The 20,160-nt window shown below is 44.1% G+C and overlaps 1 protein-coding gene across 11 annotated transcripts in view; it reads left to right on the top strand.

The window, feature by feature from the left end:
* The first annotated feature begins 8,697 nt into the window (after positions 1–8,697).
* Positions 8,698–20,160, top strand: part of STN1 (STN1 subunit of CST complex) — a 66,054-nt gene continuing 54,591 nt past the window's right edge. For 2 of the 11 annotated variants that reach the window (XM_070780775.1, XM_070780774.1), the window contains exons 1-3: positions 8,702–8,830; positions 9,519–9,711; positions 16,483–16,578. In XM_070780775.1, coding sequence (XP_070636876.1) covers positions 8,750–8,830; positions 9,519–9,711; positions 16,483–16,578 — 370 coding nt within the window. In that variant the 5' untranslated portion in view covers positions 8,702–8,749. The other 9 variants (XM_070780776.1, XM_070780777.1, XM_070780778.1 and 6 more) reach the window with 9 other exon arrangements.

Below are 20,160 nucleotides of genomic sequence, written 5' to 3'. Positions count from 1 at the left end.
CCCGTTTCTCCAAAACATAATCCTTAGTTCCAAATGCTTCACAATCCTTGCAGAATGTTTATAATAAGAAGGGAAATATAAGAAAAGACACAGATAGTTTATTTTCCAGCTGGTGTGCTCTCTGGTAGCTGGTTGCCACTAGGGAAGTGGTTGTGTTGCCAGCTCTGCCCCTGCAAAGACACCTGTCATCAGTCAGAGTGGCGCTCTTGGGCTTGCTCAGAAGAGTGGGTGTACATCTAAAACTTAAGGTCAAGAGTCAAGATTGGATCGCTTTTACTTACCTCATTATGAGTTCAATTCATAATCATCCATCTAGCTCATAAACTACCTGGTAAGCCCAGGAACCTCCAACCTTGGCAACAGATCCTGTAGATTTGTGGCTTAATTGACCAGGCATGAAGTAGTACACAGGTGACTGTCACATAAGTTTACATACCGCAAACCACAGCTGTGCCTAGCATTGTCCTGAGATATACGCTTTTCTCCCCAGTTTTCAAAATTGTAGTAACAAACACACAAAATTTACCATCTTAATCATTTTTATGTGTATGGTTCAGTGATACTAAGTACATTCATGTTGTTGGGCAACCATCACCAGTATCCATCCCCAGAACTCTTTTCATCTTGCAAAACTGAAACTGTGCATGTGTGCACTCTCAGTCGTGTCTGAAACTCTGTACTCGTGCACTAATAATTCCCTCTTTGCTCCTCCCCCCAGTCCCTGGCAACCACTGTCCTTCTTTCTTTGAGATACAGACTTTTAAAATACAAAATTCAAAATTATTTCTTATTCACTCAAGCCAGGCTCTTGGAACACAAGTTTTACTTATGAGAAGTCATTCTCTGCCCTCTAGGCTGAACCCAAGCTCATTACCTCATGCTGTCTTCAGCTTTCCAGAGGCCATCCTCCTAAGGTTTGGATCCCCTTTGGTGAAATTAGACCACATATGCAGGAAAGAGGAGCTACTTGTTTTAAATGCAAGGACCTAGACAGTGTCTCAGCCTCAGCCACCTCTTAATGTCAATTCCAGTTCTTCTCATTCCAGAAAGTTCTCCAATGGTTTGCACTGGTATGCACAGTGCCTTCTGCTGACTTAGGCATCTTCTCAAACTCCATAAAGTAGGATGGAATGTGAGTAACTGCTTTCTCCAACTAGGTAAATTTCTGACCTTGTTCTAAGATTCAGTCCTTTATCCCTATTTCTTGGCTTCCTTATCCTGCTTGATTGATCTACTATTAACCAAAAGCTGGGATCATTGAGAATATCAGCAATGATCTCTCTAAAATGTAATCAGAAAAGTAGACAAAAGTGACCAAAACAGGACTTCCCTGCTGTCTAGTGTTTAAGATTCTGTGCTCCCAATTCAGGAGGCGTGAGTTTGATTCCCGGTTGGGGAACTAAGATCCCATGTTCTACAAGGTGTGACCTAAAAAAAGAAAAGAATGGACCAAAACAACCATATCAGCACTCTGAGAATAGATCAAAGGCACGCAACTATCTGAAAAGTGCTCATGCTTCGACTTCAGGTAAGAAAATGAAAGTCTGTGGCATTGTGGCCCCTGCCATTTCCTTCCCCATTCTTAGATCCAGGTTGGTCAATCTAGAAGTTCTGTCCAGACAGAGCAGGCTGTCAGTACCAAAAGCACCTCTGCCACCATTGAAGGGGCTCATTCATTTTGAAGTGCCCATACCTCCAGGAAGAAATGAAGATGACCAGAGATGATAATTATATGGGCCAGTATAAAAGACTGCAGTTATCTATTTCTTATGCCTCAACTTCTTTAAAAGACATACAATTATTTAAAGCAATAATTATAACATTGTGTTGCTGGTTTTATAACTTACATAGATGTACCCTATATGACAATAATAGCACAAAAACGGAGAAGGGAATAGAGGTATATTGAGGCAAAGTTTCTACATATTTCTAGAATTTAATTAGTATTAATCTGAAGTAGATTGTGATAAAATTGAGATGTATATTAAAATCCCTAAAAAACTAAATTATTTTTGAAACTTAACAGAATTTAAATGTTACAATGAAAATATTTAACATAAAAGAAGCCAGTCAAGACAGAGCAGAAGAATGAAGAAGTGAGTTGAGCTATAGAAAACAGATAAATGATGAATATAAATCTGACCATATCAATAATTACATTACCTATGAAATGTCTAAACACTCAAATCAAAATGAAGAGATTGTCAGACTGGATAAAAAGGCAGAATCCAACTACGCTGCCTACAGAAGACACACCTATGCAAAGACATAAATAGATGGGAAGTGAAAGGATGGAGAAAGATATTCCATTAACAGTTACCATTTGAGAGCTGAAGCGATTATATTACTATTAGTCAAAATAGACGTTAAGAAATATTACTCGAGACTAAGAGGGACATTTCAAAATGATAAAAGAGTAGTAAGGAAAATTTAACAATTATAAATGGACATGCACTTAACTAGAACTCAGAATACATGAAGTGAAAACTGACAACTATGTCAGAGATAACCCAAGTGAAAAAGGGGGAAGCAAGGTTACTGTTTCCTAATCCCACCAACTCTGGTCCCCCACCTTATTCTCTGAAGTTACATAGCATTTATTACGACATATTGCATTCATGGGTTTACTTGCTTAGCTTACTCAGAGCCTTTTTGCCGTTTGTATGCTTAGTATCTAGAATTCCTTAGCACATAGGGTTCATTTCAAAAAGTTAATTAATAGGTGAATGGCATCAGGCAGACAGGGGAGAAACAAAAGAGAGTTCCATATTCCAGGAACTCTCAGTTGGTTCAGATGCCTTTAGTAGCATTTCCCAAATTGAACACCTTGAGATGTTATTAATAATAGAGTCTGGTGCTCAAACTTGACCTATTCTGTCAATTTCTTGGACATTCTCAGTGCCCATTACTGAGGTGAAATCTATTTTCTTTTGTTCTCAATCTCATTTGTCTAGATTTTTATTAATGTCTTGAGGAAAAGCAATGAAGATGCCGACGTAGAAAGTATAGCTATGAGGGATTGGTGGGGTCCCAGCCCATAGAGCTGGATTATACCCAGGCAATGAGGAACTAGGTATGAAATACAAGGAAATTTGAACTTTATTTTGCAAACTACATATAGTCATTGGAAGATTTTAGACAAGGGAGAAACATTGTCTAAATTGCATTTTATAAGGATCATCCTGGCGGGAGCATAGGTGATAAATTGGAGGAAGGCACACCGAGAGGCAGAAGGACTAGTTGGGAGGTGGTGGCAGTGATCCAGGCCATAATGATGAAAGCCTGGACTGAGGCTATGGTAACAGGAGCAGGGAAGAGGGACTAAATTAAGAGCACGTATCTAGGAAGCAGAGTTGACAGGTCTTTGTGATTAATTGCATTAAGGGTGAAAGAGATGGAGATATCCATAAAACATTCCAGTTTTCTGATTTAGATGGTTGGCAGGTGGTGATAATATTCACATGACAGAAAAGAGAGAGACAGAATTGTGGGGCAAGAGGTTTAGCCTGCAGTACCCAGGAGAGTCCAGTTGGAACTTCAGATGTGGAGCTGAGGAGAGTTCTGGGCTAGATGTGAAGAGGGGAGAGTCTCTAGAACAATGGTTCTGTTGAAGCCATGGGTTTGGATTAGGCTACTCAGTAAGAGGACATGGGATGACAAGGAAGTGGGCAGGAAACTGGACTTGAACTTCCCTGGTGGTGCAGTGGATAAGAATCTGCCTGCCAATGCAGGGGACATGGATTTGATCTCTGGTCCAGGAAGATTCCACATGCTGAGGGGCAAATACAGCCCCTGTGCCACAGCTGAGCCCTCACTCCAGAGCCCATGTGCTGCAACTACTGAAGCCCACACATCCTAGAGTCTGTGCTCCACAAATAAGAGAAGCCACCACAATGGGAAACAGATGGGGAAACAGTGGAAACAGCAGCTGACTTTATTTTTTGGGGCTCCAAAATCACTGCAGATGGTGACTGCAGCCATGAAATTAAAAGACACTTACTCCTTGGAAGGAAAGTTATGACCAACCTAGATAGCATATTCAAAAGCAGAGACATTACTTTGCCAACAAAGGTCCATCTAGTCAAGGCTATGGTTTTCCCAGTGGTCATGTATGGATGTGAGAGTTGGACTGTGAAGAAAGCTGAGTGCTGAAGAATGGATGCTTTTGAACTGTGGTGTTGGAGAAGACTCTTGAGAGTCCCTTGGACTGCAAAGAGATCCAACCAGTCCATTCTAAAGGAGATCCTGGGTATTCACTGGAAGGACTGATGTTGAAGCTGAAACTCCAGTACTTTGGCCGCCTCATGCAGAGTTGACTCACTGGAAAAGACCCTGATGCTGGGAGGGATTGGGGGCAGGAAGAGAAGGAGATGACAGAGGATGAGATGGTTGGATGGCATCACCAACTCGATGGACATGAGTTTGGGTAAACTCCAGGAGTTGGTGATGGACAGGAGGCCTGGCGTGCTGCAGTCCATGGGGTCACAAAGAGTCGGACACGACTGAGTGACTGAACTGAACTGAACTGAACCACAATGGGAAGCCTGCACACCACAACGAAGAGTAGCCACCCCGCTCACCTACACTAGAGAAAGCCATGCACAGTAATGAAGACCCAGCACAATCAAAACTAGATACGGTTTTTAGAAAAGGACATTGAACTCTGGGGAACATCAACACATAAGAGATTAACAGAGGAAGAGGACATTGCAAAGGAAGCAACAGAAAGGTAGAAGAGGCACCCAAAAGGATACCAGGAAACCAAGGTGGGTAGGAAGAGAATATAATCAGCTCATCATTCCAAAGCTAGAAAATCAGGAAAAAAATGAATGATAAGGAAAGGAAAGTACCATTTGAGAATTTGAATATAATTGTTAACTTTAGGAGAGGAGTTTCAGTGGAGTGGTGTGCTGGAGTAGAGTTAGCTGAAGGTTAAGTTAGGGTGAGCCAAACAATGATATACCAAATTGGAGATGAGGAAGTGTGGATAGGGAATATGTATGACTCTTCCAAGAAACTTTGAACAGAGAGCAAGAGAGTGCGAGAACAGTAGTTCAAGGGCTGGAGTTTTCAGAAAGGCTATTTTCTTAAGCTTAAAAGAGAGAGGTGAGCCTGTGGATGTGCCCAGGGGAAGTCAGAGAGAGGGAGACGGTGACATCGCGGTGGACTGAGCAAGACTGCTGAGGAGGCAGGACAAGTGGTACAGGTGAGGCCCCCAGCAAGATAGCCAGTAGTGTTTTTTTACTCTAGTCTTTTATTATCATTTGGTAAATATCCCTTGGCACAATTTTTTGAATAGATTCAGTAAATTGGGTAGAGAAGTCTTCTTACATATTTTTGGGTTCCTTACCATAGTATGTTAGATTCAGCAGGAACCTCTGCAATTAAAAAAAAATGTTAAATCATTCCTCTGGTAGATAACAACACTTTACTGCTTACAGGGAAGAAAAATAGAACCTAATTCAAGCCCTTCTACAATCTTGATTTCCAGCCTGTTCCTGCTAGCTGCTCTCCTGGGTCAGTCTGCCTTGTTGGCTTGCTCACAGATGTGCCATCCTGCTGTGTTTGCCCTGCTCCCAGCCCATCACCATATTATCCCTCTTTTTACATACAGGGAGACTGAGAATAAAATTCCAACCTCTTATGGCCTGTGAGGCCCTCTGGGATCTGCCTTCTGCTCGTGTGCCAATTATGTATGCAACTCTTCTCTCCATCCTCTCTTCTGTTCCTCCAGGAGGGAAGTCCTTTCCCACCTCCATTCACCCTTACTTTGACCACTGCCTGGGATGCTCTTAGCAGTTTTCATGGCTGACTCTGTCTCATCCTTCAGGTCTCCTCTCATCCAATCAAAGCAGATCTATATAACGCAGATCCCACATCCCATTATAAGTGATCATAACATACTTCCAATTTCCTTCAAAGCACTAAGACCAATCTGTATTTGTGTTATTCATTTATTTGTCTACTGTCTTTCCCCTTTCCCTCCAACAGAATGGAAGCTCCCTGAGGGCTGTACTCAATCTGTCTTATCTCCTTTTTACCCACCAGTGTCCAGTACAGTGCTTGACAAATACATTTCATGAATGAATGAATCGTTCCTCCACAGTCTCAAAATCCAGCTTAAATCCCCCCTCCATAGTGAAAGATGATAACAGCTTATATGTGCTTATAAGATGTTATCATCACTCACTATCACAGCTGGACACACTTTGAGTGCTTACTTTGTTCCAGTGGTTACATACATTATTTTATTTGATAAGCCCCCTTCTCTTCCCTTCCAGTTTACCTTCTGTAACCCACGTATTAGTTATTAGTCAGGCCACACAATTTAGCCTCTTGTTTTATTTAATATATTACTCTTTTTGCTCCAGTGAAATAAAAATTTCTAGTGCTTCCCCATAGCACGCAGAGAGTATTTAAAGTAGGCTGAGTGGCCAAAAATGCCACCCCACCCCCCAGGGTTATAACATTAACATAATAGCATTGATGCTGCTGCTGCTGCTGCTAAGTCACTTCAGTCGTGTCCAACTCTGTGCGACCCCATAGACGGCAGCCCACCAGGCCCCGCTGTCCCTGGGATTCTCTAGGCAAGAACACTGGAGTGGGTTGCCATTTCCTCCTCCAATGCATGAAAGTGAAAAGTGAAAGTGAAGTCGCTCAGTTGTGTCCGACTCTATGCAACCCCATGGACTGCAGCCTACCAGGCTCCTCCATCCATGGGATTTTCCAGGCAAGAGTACTGGAGTGGGGTGCCATTGCCTTCTCCGAATAGCATTGATAAGCTGTCTTTATTATAAACTTCTAACTGCTACTCTACTAACGTAAACTTCAAATTTAAGTCAATGTGCAAGAGAGCACTCTATTCTACCTGTGTAGAAAACAGTTAAGATAATATGGTTTGTGCTTTGAGGTAGAAGATATGCAGTTCAATCCCCTCATTTTCTAGAAGAATTTATTAAAGTCTCAGTTTCTGGAAAGGATTGTCTGGTCTGTCAGAAATGCTTGCAAAACCAAGTTATTTCACTCTGAGAAGGGTTCCTAGCATTGTGTCGATGGTTGGGTTTAAAGTGTCTGCTTTGCAGTGCTGTGGAATCCCAGCCAAGAGTCCTCCAGGCCCTCTGCACGTGTAAGCATGACTTGGAACTTGGAATCTCTCCTGATGGTGATAACAGAGAAGACAGTGACAGTGAAGTCGCTCAGTCGTGTCCGACTCTTTGCGACCCCATAGACTGTAGCCTACCAGGCTCCTCTGTCCATGGGATTTTCCAGGCAATAGTACTGGAGTGGGTTGCCATTTCCTTCTCCAGGGAACAGAGAAGAGGATCCTTGCAAACTCTTCCAGATGCTTCAACAGTCTAGAACATTCTATTCTACACCCAACTACATTTTGAGCTCGGATCAAAAGGAACATCCTTAAACTCCAAGGAGTCCTTTCATGGTAAATGATGACTTCAGGGGCAGTCTGTCCCTGGGTATGGGGCCACACCTACCAAATGGATGTGGCCGTCCCCAAGGTCATTAATAAGCTTGGAGTCCTGAAGGGCCTTGGTTTCTAGCACCCAACCCTTAAGAGTCATAAGAGTCATTCCTAAAATGTTGGGCTCTGCCTACACTCAATAGTGATTTTCTTCTCGAGTTCCACCCTGGGACAGATGTGTGTAGTCAGAAATGTCACCCAACCTGTCTTTCCCCACCTTACAAGTCAGCTGGAAGCACTCATCCTACCCTACTCATATTGGGTGTCCTTCCTTGAAGAGAACCTCCCCCTATTAGAAAAGTACTTCTCTTAATTAAACCTCAATCTTGATAGACTCAACTGTTCATCACAGGGGATGCTCTTCTTTACCAAGGATTCTGTTTTTTAGCTTCTTCAGTGGCCAGGGATGTAATTAAATGCCATTGTTTCAATGACACACATTTTCCGTTCCAGCTGCTTGAAGCTCCTTTTCTGCTAAATAGTTTGGCAGTTATCTCTTTGGCCACCACTTATCTCCCGTAGGCATGGCCTTCCAGCATGACCTGTACCCTTTCTGCCATTTTACAGAGTCCCTGTAAGTTAGGAAGAACTCTTGCCATCTCAAGCAATGTCATGATGTGGCTTATTTATTTATGAGAGTAACATAGCTATCTTTTCTCACTTTTAATTGGGGATACAGGGGACAAGCACCATCAAGGTGGCCATAATTTACCAAAATGGCAGTCTTCAAAAGTCTTAAACGCACAACATTCTGGAGTACACACAGAATAAGAGCAAAGGAGACAAAATTTGTCATGCTCTTGCAAAGAAGGCTAGTCTCTGGCAGAGCCAAGGCCTCACATTCACTCAAGAACTCGAGTTTAGGTACCAACATTATCTAAAGTGAGACTGTATAGTATCAAAGAGTGGGTGTGTTAGTAAATCATTTATCAAGTGTAAATAAATATTTAAAATACCACAATGTAACCCTGCTTTTGGTATTGCTTTATTTGTTCATTTAACATATCAGGGAAAGAAAAAAGTCTGACCCAGTCCTAACCTCTTGGAGGTCATGGGTCAGGGTCCCACCACTAAGTTGGGATGAAAGGGGGACTTAAGAAGGCGGGGATTGGGCAGCAGGAGTTTTAGGGCCAGCTTCCAGGCCTCGGAGATTTGGGTTCTGCACTTCCGCGGAGACTCAAGAAAGTCGCTGCTAGAAGCAATGGGCCCCGCGCAGCCCTTGCCAAGGCCGGCCACCACCTGGAAAGGAGCACCTGGCTAGGCCGCAGCGGGATGCAAAATGGGGCGCGGCCTCGTTGGGAAGGGGCGGAGCCGCGGACGGCCAGAAGGAAGGGCCTGGGCGGGGACACAGTGGTAGGTCCCGCGCGCGGGAGGGTGTCGGGCCCAACCCCCCAACTCCTTAGCTGCGAGCACGGGAGGTGACTTCGACCTAGCGCTTCTGCTCCGGGCGGGGTTGGCGGCGCCGCCTCCAGGCTTTGGGCGCCCGCGGCCTCTGAGCGCCGGACGGGCCGGGCATGCGCGCTCCGAGGACCTGTGGGCCGACGGCGCGGGTGCGGCGGGAGGGGCCGCGACCGGGTCTGTTTTTCGTTTCCTTTTCCTCCCTGTCTCAGTCTCATCCCCAACACCGGAAGATGCAGGGGCCTAGCTACAAACGGTCCCACCCACTCTACCCCCTCTCGTGTCTGGCCACGAGGGTGCCCATTCCTCTCTGGAACCCACGTATTAAAGCGGTTTCGGGGTACGCATATATGGCCTTATGTCCCCCAAGTGAAAAGTTGGTGTTTAGCCATTTAGAAATGGGTACCTTGGAGAAGGAGAAACACTGCCGTGGGGCAGAAGAAAAAGCCTTGAGGAACTCAGGGGCCCTCACTGGAGGAATACCTCCTTCCTCAAGCCCTTGGCGCGCAGTTTAACAGGCCCGGGGCCCTGGGTTTACCCCTCCCAGAGTTCGGGATGCCTGCCCAGGGAACAGCTTAGGGGCCGTGACGATTTCAATACCCAAGTTACCAGCTTTGCGTCCTGGTTTTTGTCTCCCATCTAGATCTCGGCTCTAGATGCTGAGCTTTTCAGGGCTGGCTGGAAGCCACAGCCCAGTCTCCAGATGGAGTCTAACTCCAGCCAGTGTGAAGACGAAACTCCTTCCCTCTTGTGGGGTTTGGATCCTGTGTTTCTAGCCTTTGCAAAACTCTACATCAGGGACATCCTGGACTTGAAGGAGTCTGGCCAGGTACAAGGTATGTGGCTGGTCACCCAGGTGGCTACTCTGGGCTGCATCTGTACCCCACCCTTCCTTCCCCCAAAGCTGCAGAAATTTGGGGCTTAGGGGCTTAGAAGAACCTTTCCAGTTGCAGCTTTGAAACTGACCTAACCTGCATCCTTAGACAAGTTCATTTCTGTGCAAGTTCAAAACAATCTAAATCTTTTTTAAATAGATGTTTGGGGCAGTAACTTTGTACTGAAGAATGTTTTTACTTGGGTTTGAGGTCTTTCATATTTAAAAATGCTCAGTTGTTTTTCTCTGGACCTGTTTGTGGTAGAAAACTTAGGCCTTACTTCTTTTTCTAACCACTTACCTGGCCTGGGTATGGGTATGTGACTCACCTGTAAAGCTTAAGAGTTTTCTTTGTAAAGAGAGGATTAACTGTGCCTGATTTTCTTGTGGAGTTTGGTTTTGTTTGAATAGATCAGAATCAAGATCAGAATCAAAATAATATAAACTCCCCAAGAGGAAAGACATCATCTGCCTTGTTCATCTATGTAATCCCAGCTCTTAAACAGTGCCTGGCCTCTAATGGGCTCTCGAATCATAGTAACTGGAGCAACAAAGCATTATAAAGTTAGAAATCATTTTTAAAATCAGAGTGGTGGTCGCTAAAGGTAGGATCTTCATACCTCCAAGTATAGCAAATACAATTTAGGATAATAAGTAATTCACATAGCTGTGGATGAATCTTCACATGTTTATTATGCTATCTGAGAAGTTTGATTAAACTCTCTTTGCTATTTTGAATGAATAGCAAGCTATGAGTCAGAAGTGGTTAAGAATCTCAACTATGTACAATTTTAATGAGACCATGTTTTGTGTGTTTCCCATCCTCATTACCAATATATTTGGATGACCTTATACCAAAGGCTTTTGTACAGATTTTTTTCACCACACCTTTATTTTCTAAGTATTGTTGGAGATGATCTGGTTTTTTCCTTGGAAGGCAGCCGTCCTTCCTCTCTGTTGTCTGTTTCTCAGACCAGTCTGGTATTCTTCATAACTCATCTCCTTGGGAAGAAATTAATTCACACCAAATGCCAGTCTTGCTTAAAGGTCTTCTGTAGGTGCTCAAGGAAGTATCAGGGACATGACAGGGGCCAAACTCTTCCTGTGGGTGAAGGACTTTATAATGTATTAACACATCATGGAAAACTGCTCCCAGTCACTGGTGGTAATGTTTCAGATGTCATTTTTAAAACGAAACTGTTGCCAAACCCAGGTTTGTGTGCCGCTTGCACAGCAAGACCAAAGAAACCAAAATGTTGGGGTTTGGAGCAGAGAAAGGTTTATTGTAAGGGCCAAGGCAAGGAGAACAGGCATCTCAGGCTCAGAAAACCTGAACTCCCTTCGTGGTTTTCAGGGAAGAGTTTTGAAAAGCAATATTTGGAATGAGGGCTACGGGGTGTATGCCTTTCTTCTGATTGGTTGGTGGTCAGGTAACAGGCTGCTATTACCGGAATCGCAATCGTCAGTCTCCTGGTTTTGACCAGTCTGGGCACTCAGCTTGTAGTTACCATCGTCCTGGGTGGGGGTTCTTAGTGCCTGCAGAAGAACTCAAAGGTGTGAATCAGGTTGTTAGGTATTCCCCTTAAGGGGGAACTGGGAGTCTGTTTTGTTTGAGGCACTATTGTTTCTTGACTGCTTGGGCTTTGCTTCTGCATCCCCCACTCCCTTAATTAGTAACTGCTTGAATCTGCCCTTTGGAACTCAGGGAAGGTCTAAGAGGCTGAAACCTTTTTTTCTACCAAAAAAAAAAAAATCGACACAGACACAGAAATGCTTTTGTACCCAGGAGAGCCCCTGCAAGGCCCTGCTTGGTTTCAAAACTTCATGGTTGGTGTTCAAACCAACCAGCTTGGTTTCAAAACTTCATGGCTGAAGAAGTCATTAACTAATTTCACAGAGTGATCTTCTATAGACTATAGCATCCTGAAGGGTGGGAAGTAACTACTAGTCTAGGTTTTAGTTTTGTGTTGTTTTGCTGTTGTTGTGTTTGGTTTGGTTGTCATAAAGAAAAAAACTTTTATTTTGACCGCATAAAATTTAGAAATGCTTAAACAGCAAAGAATATTTTAAAATAACAAAAGTTAACCAAAAAAACGACTTAAAAAAAAGAAACAAATGTATAATGAAGAATTCGGGTGGCTTTTGTGGGAGGCTCCTGGAAGATCTTTGGATTTCTGGAATGATAGTGTGTTTGTTATTCATGGTAGACTCCTTGAACCACATCTGATTTTATGCTAATGAGGAACCTCCTGCTGGGCCCCTAGGTAGTTTCAGGGTGGGGGCCTTTCAGGCCTGAAAAACCAACCATGTGATTAAGAGGGTTGGTTTTGAGCCAGGTGACATCAATCCAACCCTGTGGGAGGGGAGGGGGACTGGCGATTGAGTTGTCAAGTGGGCAGTGATTGAGTCAGTCTCGCTTGTGTAATGAAATCCTCATTAAGACTCTGGACCTTGAGGCTTGGGTGAGCTTTCCTGGTTGGTAATCCTACATCAATGTGTGAAGGCGATGTGTCCTGAGGACCCGGCAGTCTTATGCTTAGTCTCTCCCAGACCTTGTCCAATGTATCTCTTCCTTTGGCTGGTCCCGGTTTGTCCCCTTCATTATAAAACTATAGTCTTAAGTATAGCACCTTCCCGAGTCCCGCGTGTCATTGTATGAAAGTATCAGACCTGAGTTTGCTGTGGAGGGTGTTTGTAGCCAGTTGTCAGAAGTGTGCATGGCCTGAGGAGCCTCAAACTTGGGGCTGGTGCCTGAAGTACGAGTCTCTTACGAGAGACTCTGCCCTTATCCTGGGAAGTTCAACTTTACTCTGGCTAGTCAGCATCAGAATTGCCTTGCAAAATGGTTGCCAATTGTCAGCTCCCCTAAATTAACCTATGAATTTAGCGTTAAACTAACAGGATGTCCTGAAATTTGACTATGGTGGTGATGATGCTTAGGTTTGGGGTTTTGGTTTGGTTTGATTTGGTTTGTTACAGCTCATAGCATACAGAAATGGTCTTTATTATTCTGAATTTCCTTATCTATATCAAGCTTTACTGATGGGATAAAATAATAGAGACTCTTTTATTTGAATCAAAATACGATGCTTATATTATCTAATTGTAGAGGACCCAATGACATGGATATAATGTATTTATAAGAATTATATTAAATGAATAATGTATTTAAAAAAATATTATCTTAGGCATTTTAATGCTATCAGACTTCAGTAAGAGTATCTGTGAAGTGAAGTCACTCAGTCGTGTCTGACTCTTTGTGACCCCATGGACTGTAGCCTACCAGGCTCCTCTGTCCATAGGATTTTCCAGGCAAGAGTACTGCGGTGGGTTGCCATTTCCTTCTCCAGGAGATCTTCCCGACCCAGGGATTGAACCCGGGTCTCCCGCACCTTAGGCAGACGCTTTACCGTCTGAGCCACTGGGGAAGAGTGTTTGTAGCATCAATTAAATAAAAGGAGTTAGATCAACTCAATGGACGTGAGTTAACTCTGGGAGTTGAAGCCTGGCGTGCAGCAGTCCACGGGGGTCTCAAAGAGCCAGACACTATTGAGTGACTGAACAAAAACAACAAGACCAACAAATAAATCAAAGTTGCTTTTAAGAAAGAGAATAAAGGCCGATGTCTCGCAGTGGGTGTGGCTGTTCAGGTCATTGCTGTGAAAGCTGAATCAAAGCTGCCTGTGACCCTGGGTCCCTGAGCCCTCCCAGCATGACCGTCCTCCTTCCTGGGGACCTGACGATCCAGGCAATGGATCCCCTGAGGTGGTTGGGGCTCTGGGAGCCGCATGTGGAGCAAAGGCACCAGGAGTGAAAGGCCCACTTCACAAAGGCTGCAGGTTAAACTCATTGTCAGCCAGTATCTGTTGTGGTGGTGATTTTCTTTTCTTTGCTCCTCAGGCTTTCTCTCTGTCCGTGGAGCTGCCATCCAACTTCCTTTTCTCACAGAAGAGACTTGGTATTGAGAGAAGGAAGTGGCTCTCTCCATTGCTTTTTCAAGGTCCTCCTCCTTGTGGAGGTTGTGCTTCTGAAGTCTATCATCTGAGTTTCTATGTACTGGGGGAACTTCCTTCTCTACTTCCAAGCAGTGTATTTCCTCTTCAAACAATTTTCTCTGAATGATTTTACTCAAATCATCTGTTATTTTCTGCTATATGTGTCCTTCACTGTTCTATCTTGCTTGTATGTTTTTCCTTGTTATTTTGCATCTTTGAGTGACTTTGGCCTTGAAGACAAGCATTGACAGTCTATGAGGTGAAAGTTTAGGGGGCTCTCTTTTCAATCTGTTTTCAAGAAAGCCTACCTGTTCAGATATTTTTTAAGTGTTGCCCCATGCAGAGTTGGTAATGTCAGAGGACTGGCATCCACCACAGGTAACTTGAGGACTTGGTTGGCTTTGTGTCATCAATCCTGTATACTCCATGTACTTGGCTTTTCCGTGTACTTCAGCCCAGGTGGAACACCTTTTGGCTGGCGCTTCTCCCCTTCTTAAAATATATCCACTCTTCGTTATAAAAACCACCATAGCAGTACATACCAGGTTATCCCAGGAAGACCCAAAGAGTCCTGGGGCTTGTTTCAAGCCTTCGTGGCTTCAAGGTGCTGGAAAGACATTTCAGGGCCAGGCAGCAGGCCCTCCAGGGGTCCACAAGGCTCCATGGCTCTGCCCTTAACTGCTGGTGTCCTGGGAGCCACAGCCAACCACATAGAGCCCGGTGGGCTGTTGCATCTCTCATGGCACCAGGAGCGCACCGTTTCTAAAGCCTGACAACCTGGACCGACCTTCAGTTAGGTTGGGGGAGGGAGAGGCCAGTCAGGTTCTAGGAGAGCGTTCTCCCTAAGTTAGCTCTGCTCAGTACTCAAATAGAAAGTTCAGGGCATTTGGGGAAGCAGAAAGGGCTGACCACAGCCAGAGACCAGTCTGGAACTTGGGTCACCATCACCCCCATCCGGCCCTACAGCAAAGCTGGATGAAAGCAAGGTCTGCCGCCATGGCCCCTGTCTGCGTGTGAGCATGTCCTGGCGCGGGGGTGGTGCCGAGGACGCCATGCCCCACGCCCTCATTTAAACTTCCCTTCTGCCACAGGAAGCCTGAGCCTGCCGGCAAAGGTCCTGTGGGACCTGGCTCCCTCTGAAGGCTCACTCTCTCCTCTGTGTCTGGTCAGTGCAGGCAGGCAGGGCCGGGGGACTGAGGGTCTCCCCGCAGCTCATCACTGGATTTCAATGGTAAGAACTCAGAAGTCATTCAAGTACAGCCCTACTCTGGAGATTTCGTGGATTTTCCACGGAGTCAGTTCAACCCTGTTCAATCCAGGTGTTCCTAGAGGAAGCGGCTCTGTTCCAGGAGTGACGCAGGGATCCAGGCTCCTTAGCCCATGTGGCCCCGCCACTTCAGCTCTTGGCCCCCAAGGTTGCCCTCTGCACAGGCTCTCCAGTCTGCTAAGTCATCTTTAGAAGTCTGCCTCTGCTAGGGAGATGGCCCTTCTTTCGGCTAAATTTGACACCTTCAAACCATGTCCCCCTCTCCTAAAATCGCAGGCTGACTGAGGCTCAGAGTCTCCTTGTCCATCTCCCACCTGGGGACTGAACCACAGGTGACAGGTTCCCAGCCCCTGTATCCATGTGGGAAACAAGAGAACCATCAGCAAAGTCATTCTGGTGGTTTCTGAAGGGCTTCAGGGTTCAGTGCAGGGCCCCCTCCCCACAGGCGATGTGGAAAAGATAAGCTCTGAGCAGGCTTGGCAAGAACCAGAGAGGGTGAGGGTGGCCAAATGCTGATAACTGAGTGATAACTGAGTCTTTGTTTACAGTTCATGTATGTATTTGAAAAGGAAGTCACCGTTTATAGCCTCTTTCTGAAAGTAAAGAATTCAGTCGTCATAGGGAGTGGAAAAAAAAGGCTGGGAAAGATTTTAATCCCCAGAACCCAGTGCAGGTAGCTTAAGCTCAAATAGGCAGTTCAGGTAAGGATGTTGGGGGTTTCCCAGGAGGTGGGGCAGCACTGGGGCCTCAGGTGGGAACAGGGAACTCACCAGTGCCAGGAGTCCCCCTCTCTGTTCCGTCTCTGTCACTGAGTCCAGAAAAGGCCTCTGGTTGTTGGTGGGTAGGGTTCTCCCTCTCAGGTTTCTCCTCTGGGGGGAACCTGCCTGCTGGCATCTGTCTGTTGCCTAAGTTTTGGAAGTAGAATTTTTAAAAGAGAAGTTTTTGAGTTGTAATCTGCTGGCCCCAAAGGGTCATGTTTTGTAACCTAATTATTGTCTCTTTTTCTTTAAAAAAAAAAACCTGCTAATTCGTAGAAATGATGACTGGTTTCCTATAAAAGCCAAAGAAGCCTTTCTCGTGGTTTGCTCTCTCTTTCCTTTTCCAGTCCCTCAAAATATAAGTACTGTGTCAGGTCTCATAATACCATGGCTGTCTTTATGCCCCTTATGAGAGTTCTACAGGGAGGTGCATTTCATTGTCACAGGTGGAGAGATTAACCTGATGTAGTTAGCAGTATTGGTTTTCTCTCTTCTGTACTCGCTCGAGCTTCTTAAAAACCAAACTTTCACTTATAACCCTTGAGGAAAAGACATCTGCATTTCTTAGGGCTTGGCATTGGTCAATAGCCGATCCGTCTGAAATTTTAGCAAGCAGCATGCCATTGAGTTTCTGACACAGTTAACATTTACTGAAGCAGAAAACGTCATCATACATTATATGGACTTTGCCTTCTTCTTCCCTTTAATTTCAGGTGTATTTTTTTACAATGGGCATCCAATAAAACAGGTGGATATCTTAGGAACCGTGATTGGAGTGCGAGAAAAAGATGCATTCTACAGTTACGGAGGTAAGAACAATTTTGTCTGGCATTGAGTTTATGCGGAAGGACCACACTTAGCTGGACATTGAATCTAAAGAAACCCCAGCCTTTCAGAGCAGCGGAGGTCTCTCACAAACTCTTATGTACTTGGCCCCTAATGGGAACCATTTGCAGCCACCAACATGGACTAAGTGTCAAATGAAGCAACAGGTAGGAATGATACTGACGAATGCTGTCAGGTGACAGTTGTTGGGAGCTGGGAGACAGAAGACTTAAAATGCAGTCCAGGGTCACTGGCTGATCAGGGCCAGACACCTGATACCTAGGGCATAGCTATAAATAGCAGACGATGGTAGTATACGTTTATATTGATAACCTTTAAAGTAAGAAGGCCAGACTAACATTAAAGTAAACTTAAAGAAGAGGGGACAGATGGAAAAATAATTTACAAGATTTATATCCAAAACAGTTTTTAAAAAAAACATTTTGGTACCCAAAGGTGTAAAGAATATCAGAAAATTTCCCTTCCCTTACGATGACAGAAACTAAATAAAGGGTTTCTATATAGTTTGAACACCAGCAAATTGTTAGAATATGATTTAGTGTCACTGGTCTTGGTTTTTTTTTTTCATTGAATTTAATGTCATCATTTTAGTATATTGCCTACAATTCTCATAGTTAAGAGGCCAAGCTAAATGTTTTGTGGGAACCTTAACTTTGAATTCCAAACCTTTGCTATAATTGACTTTGTCACTTTTTGTTGTACTGACTTGGATTTGCATTCTTGTTCTACTTGGGGGAAAAACAGAAGGTAGTTGAACTAGGTGACCAAGAACATCCCCTTGACTATCTGTGTTTGGTTGATAATTTACAGATACAGTTTCTCCAACATATATTCATTTTCCTGGGGATGATTGTCTTGTGCTTATGACATGTGAGAGGGGAGATTTCTCACACCCTCTGCTTTTTCCCAGCCTACATATATTTTTTTAAACTCTAAAATAGATCATCGTGTCATATATCCCCATCCTGGATCTCTTCTGTGCCTTATTTTACCAAAGATACTGGTTCTCTTTTTCTCCAGACAGTTCAATAAACATTCACCAAGTTCCTGTAGCATTCTCAACTACTGGCTACTACCTTATCTGTAAGACGTTATAGTACTTCCTCTCCAAGTACCAGTGATGAAATATTAGTATTTTTCAGTTTACAGAGCACTTCTACATGCATAATTTCATGTTGTTCTCCTCCTAATCTTTTGAAGTCGAAAGGACAAATATTATTGCCATCTTATAGACGAGAATACTAAAGCTCAGTTATTTGTTCAAGGTTCCACTGATGATCCAATCTCTTTACTGACTCCAGTGTTCTTGTAGTCTCTGTATAACTCAAATGTGGTTTTTTTCTCTCCTACACCCCTCCCCCCAAAAGATCAGCTGCACCTTTTTTTTTTTTTTAACTTGTTTATTTGGCTTAGGTCTTATTTGCAGCATACAGGATTTTTTTTTTTTTTTTAGTTATGGCATGTGGGATCTAGTTTCCTGACCAGGGATCAAACAACCCAGGCCCTCTGCTTGGGACCGTGAAGATCTAACCACTGGGCCACCAGTGAAGTCCTTGCATCTGGTTTTTAATTTTCTGATTTTTAGATCAAAATGTGGCTATTTGAGGACATTAGTCCTGGCTCTAGAACCAGGCCAGATATAATGTCTCTGACCTAAAAGGGCTTCATCTAACCCCTTTTCTCATTATGAAAAGATGAAGATGATATGGCTGCCTCTTCCCCAATAACCCTTTCTCTTAGACTGGATATCGTGAGAGTGTGACACATTTGTGGTTTGTGGGGACATGAAAAGCATTTGAAAGTTGAGAGTAGAAACACTTCTGCGACTTTAATTCTCGTGAGGCCTGCTCAAGAGAGAGCTACACACTCCCTGACACTCTTAGGCCCAGCTTGGCTCTCGGGCTACCTGCCAGGCGGCCACTCCTGCTGTCCCAGGTCCTGTTTGTTCCTCCTGACTCACCCCACTCCTATATGCTAGATTTGCTTCCTGCTTAGCCCGATTCTTCCCATGGCTGAAACAAAAGGTCAGCAGCCCAGGTCATGGCGCCCAGTGTGGGAGGACTGCCCAGCACTGCAGGGACGCTCCCCTTCTAGGGCCTTCCAGCAGTGAGACCTCAGGGCGTCGGGACAGGGTCTGCCAGGAGAGGTTACAAACCAGGAAGTCAGAGAGCTTGGTGGGGGGATCCTGAGCACACACAGCACCTGGCAGCAACTCAAGCTCAAACCTAGAATCCAGGGAGACTATAGTTAAGACCAGAATGACCTCACGTTTTCTAGGACAAATGCTTGGGTGCTAATATTTTTTTACTTAACATGGTAAATCAAGAGTTTTAAACTGGCCAGAAAAGTAGTGTTGCCTAGAAGCGTCATACATTTTATTGATTTTTTTTTTTTTGCTTCTTAAAATGATACTCATTATAAGATAAAATTTAAAGCCAGAGAAAATTTTAATAAATTTTCATAAAATTCCTGTGAAAATCTATAAATCAGGCAAAAACAGTGTCAGTGTTTGGGTGAACATCCTTCCTATATTTTTAACATGTTCCTAATATGAAGAAATGGGGCTTCCCAGGTGGCGCTAGTGGTAAAGAATCTACCTGCCAATGAAGGAGACATGAGAGACACGGGTTTGATCCCTGGGTCAGGAATATCCCCTGGAATAGGAAGTGGCAACCCATTCCGGTATTCTTGCCTGGAAAATTCCACGGACAGAGGAGCCTGGCAGGCTACAATCCATGGGACCACAAAGAGTCAGACATGACTGAGCACAGTATGAAGAGACATAGATATACCTTCTTTCCTCATTGCTATTATGCATATTTCTTTCTCATTTTAATATTCCTGAAATTAAGCTTACAGTCAATGTATACATTGACTTTGGGGTTCCTTCTATATTCTCCAAAAGAAACTTCCATAAATATTTTAGTGTCTTAAGATCATTTCTATCAAAACAGACTAATATTTTATGCAAATTAGATTACATATAAGACATATATGTCTATATATATATCATTTCTGGGCTGCTGTCTATGGGGTCGCACAGAGTTGGACACGACTGAAGCGACTTAGCATATCATTTCTATTTTACAGTGAGATAACTTTTAACAGCAGTGACTGTGAAACTGAAAGGCACTCAGTTGGGTCCAACTCTTTGCGATCCCATGGACTGTACAGTCCATGGAATTCTCCAGGCCAGAATACTGGAGTGGGTAGCCTTTCCTTCTGCAGAGGATCTTCCCAACCCAGGGATCAAACCCAGGTCTCCCGCGTTGCGGGCAGATTCTCTACCAGCTGAGCCACCAGGGAAGCCCGCAGTGACTGTAGATCTTCACTGTGCTTTGTATTCTCGTCCATCACGCCGTTGTCATTTATTTAACCAGTGTGTGTGTGCTCAGTCCTGTCCAGCTCTTTGCGACCTTATGGACTGTAGCCATTTAACCAGTTAGATATTTACAAACATTTAGGTTGTTTCCAGCTTTCAGTACTGTAAACGATCTTACAATGAATAGCTTTATATAAGATGTATGTATCTGTGTATATTTGTT

The sequence above is a fragment of the Bos indicus genome, chromosome 26 (genome assembly GCF_029378745.1).
Source record: "Bos indicus isolate NIAB-ARS_2022 breed Sahiwal x Tharparkar chromosome 26, NIAB-ARS_B.indTharparkar_mat_pri_1.0, whole genome shotgun sequence".
NCBI lineage: Eukaryota > Metazoa > Chordata > Mammalia > Artiodactyla > Bovidae > Bos > Bos indicus.
The sequence above is the reverse complement of the archived record's forward strand: the minus strand, read 5'-3'. Positions and strand labels throughout refer to the sequence as shown.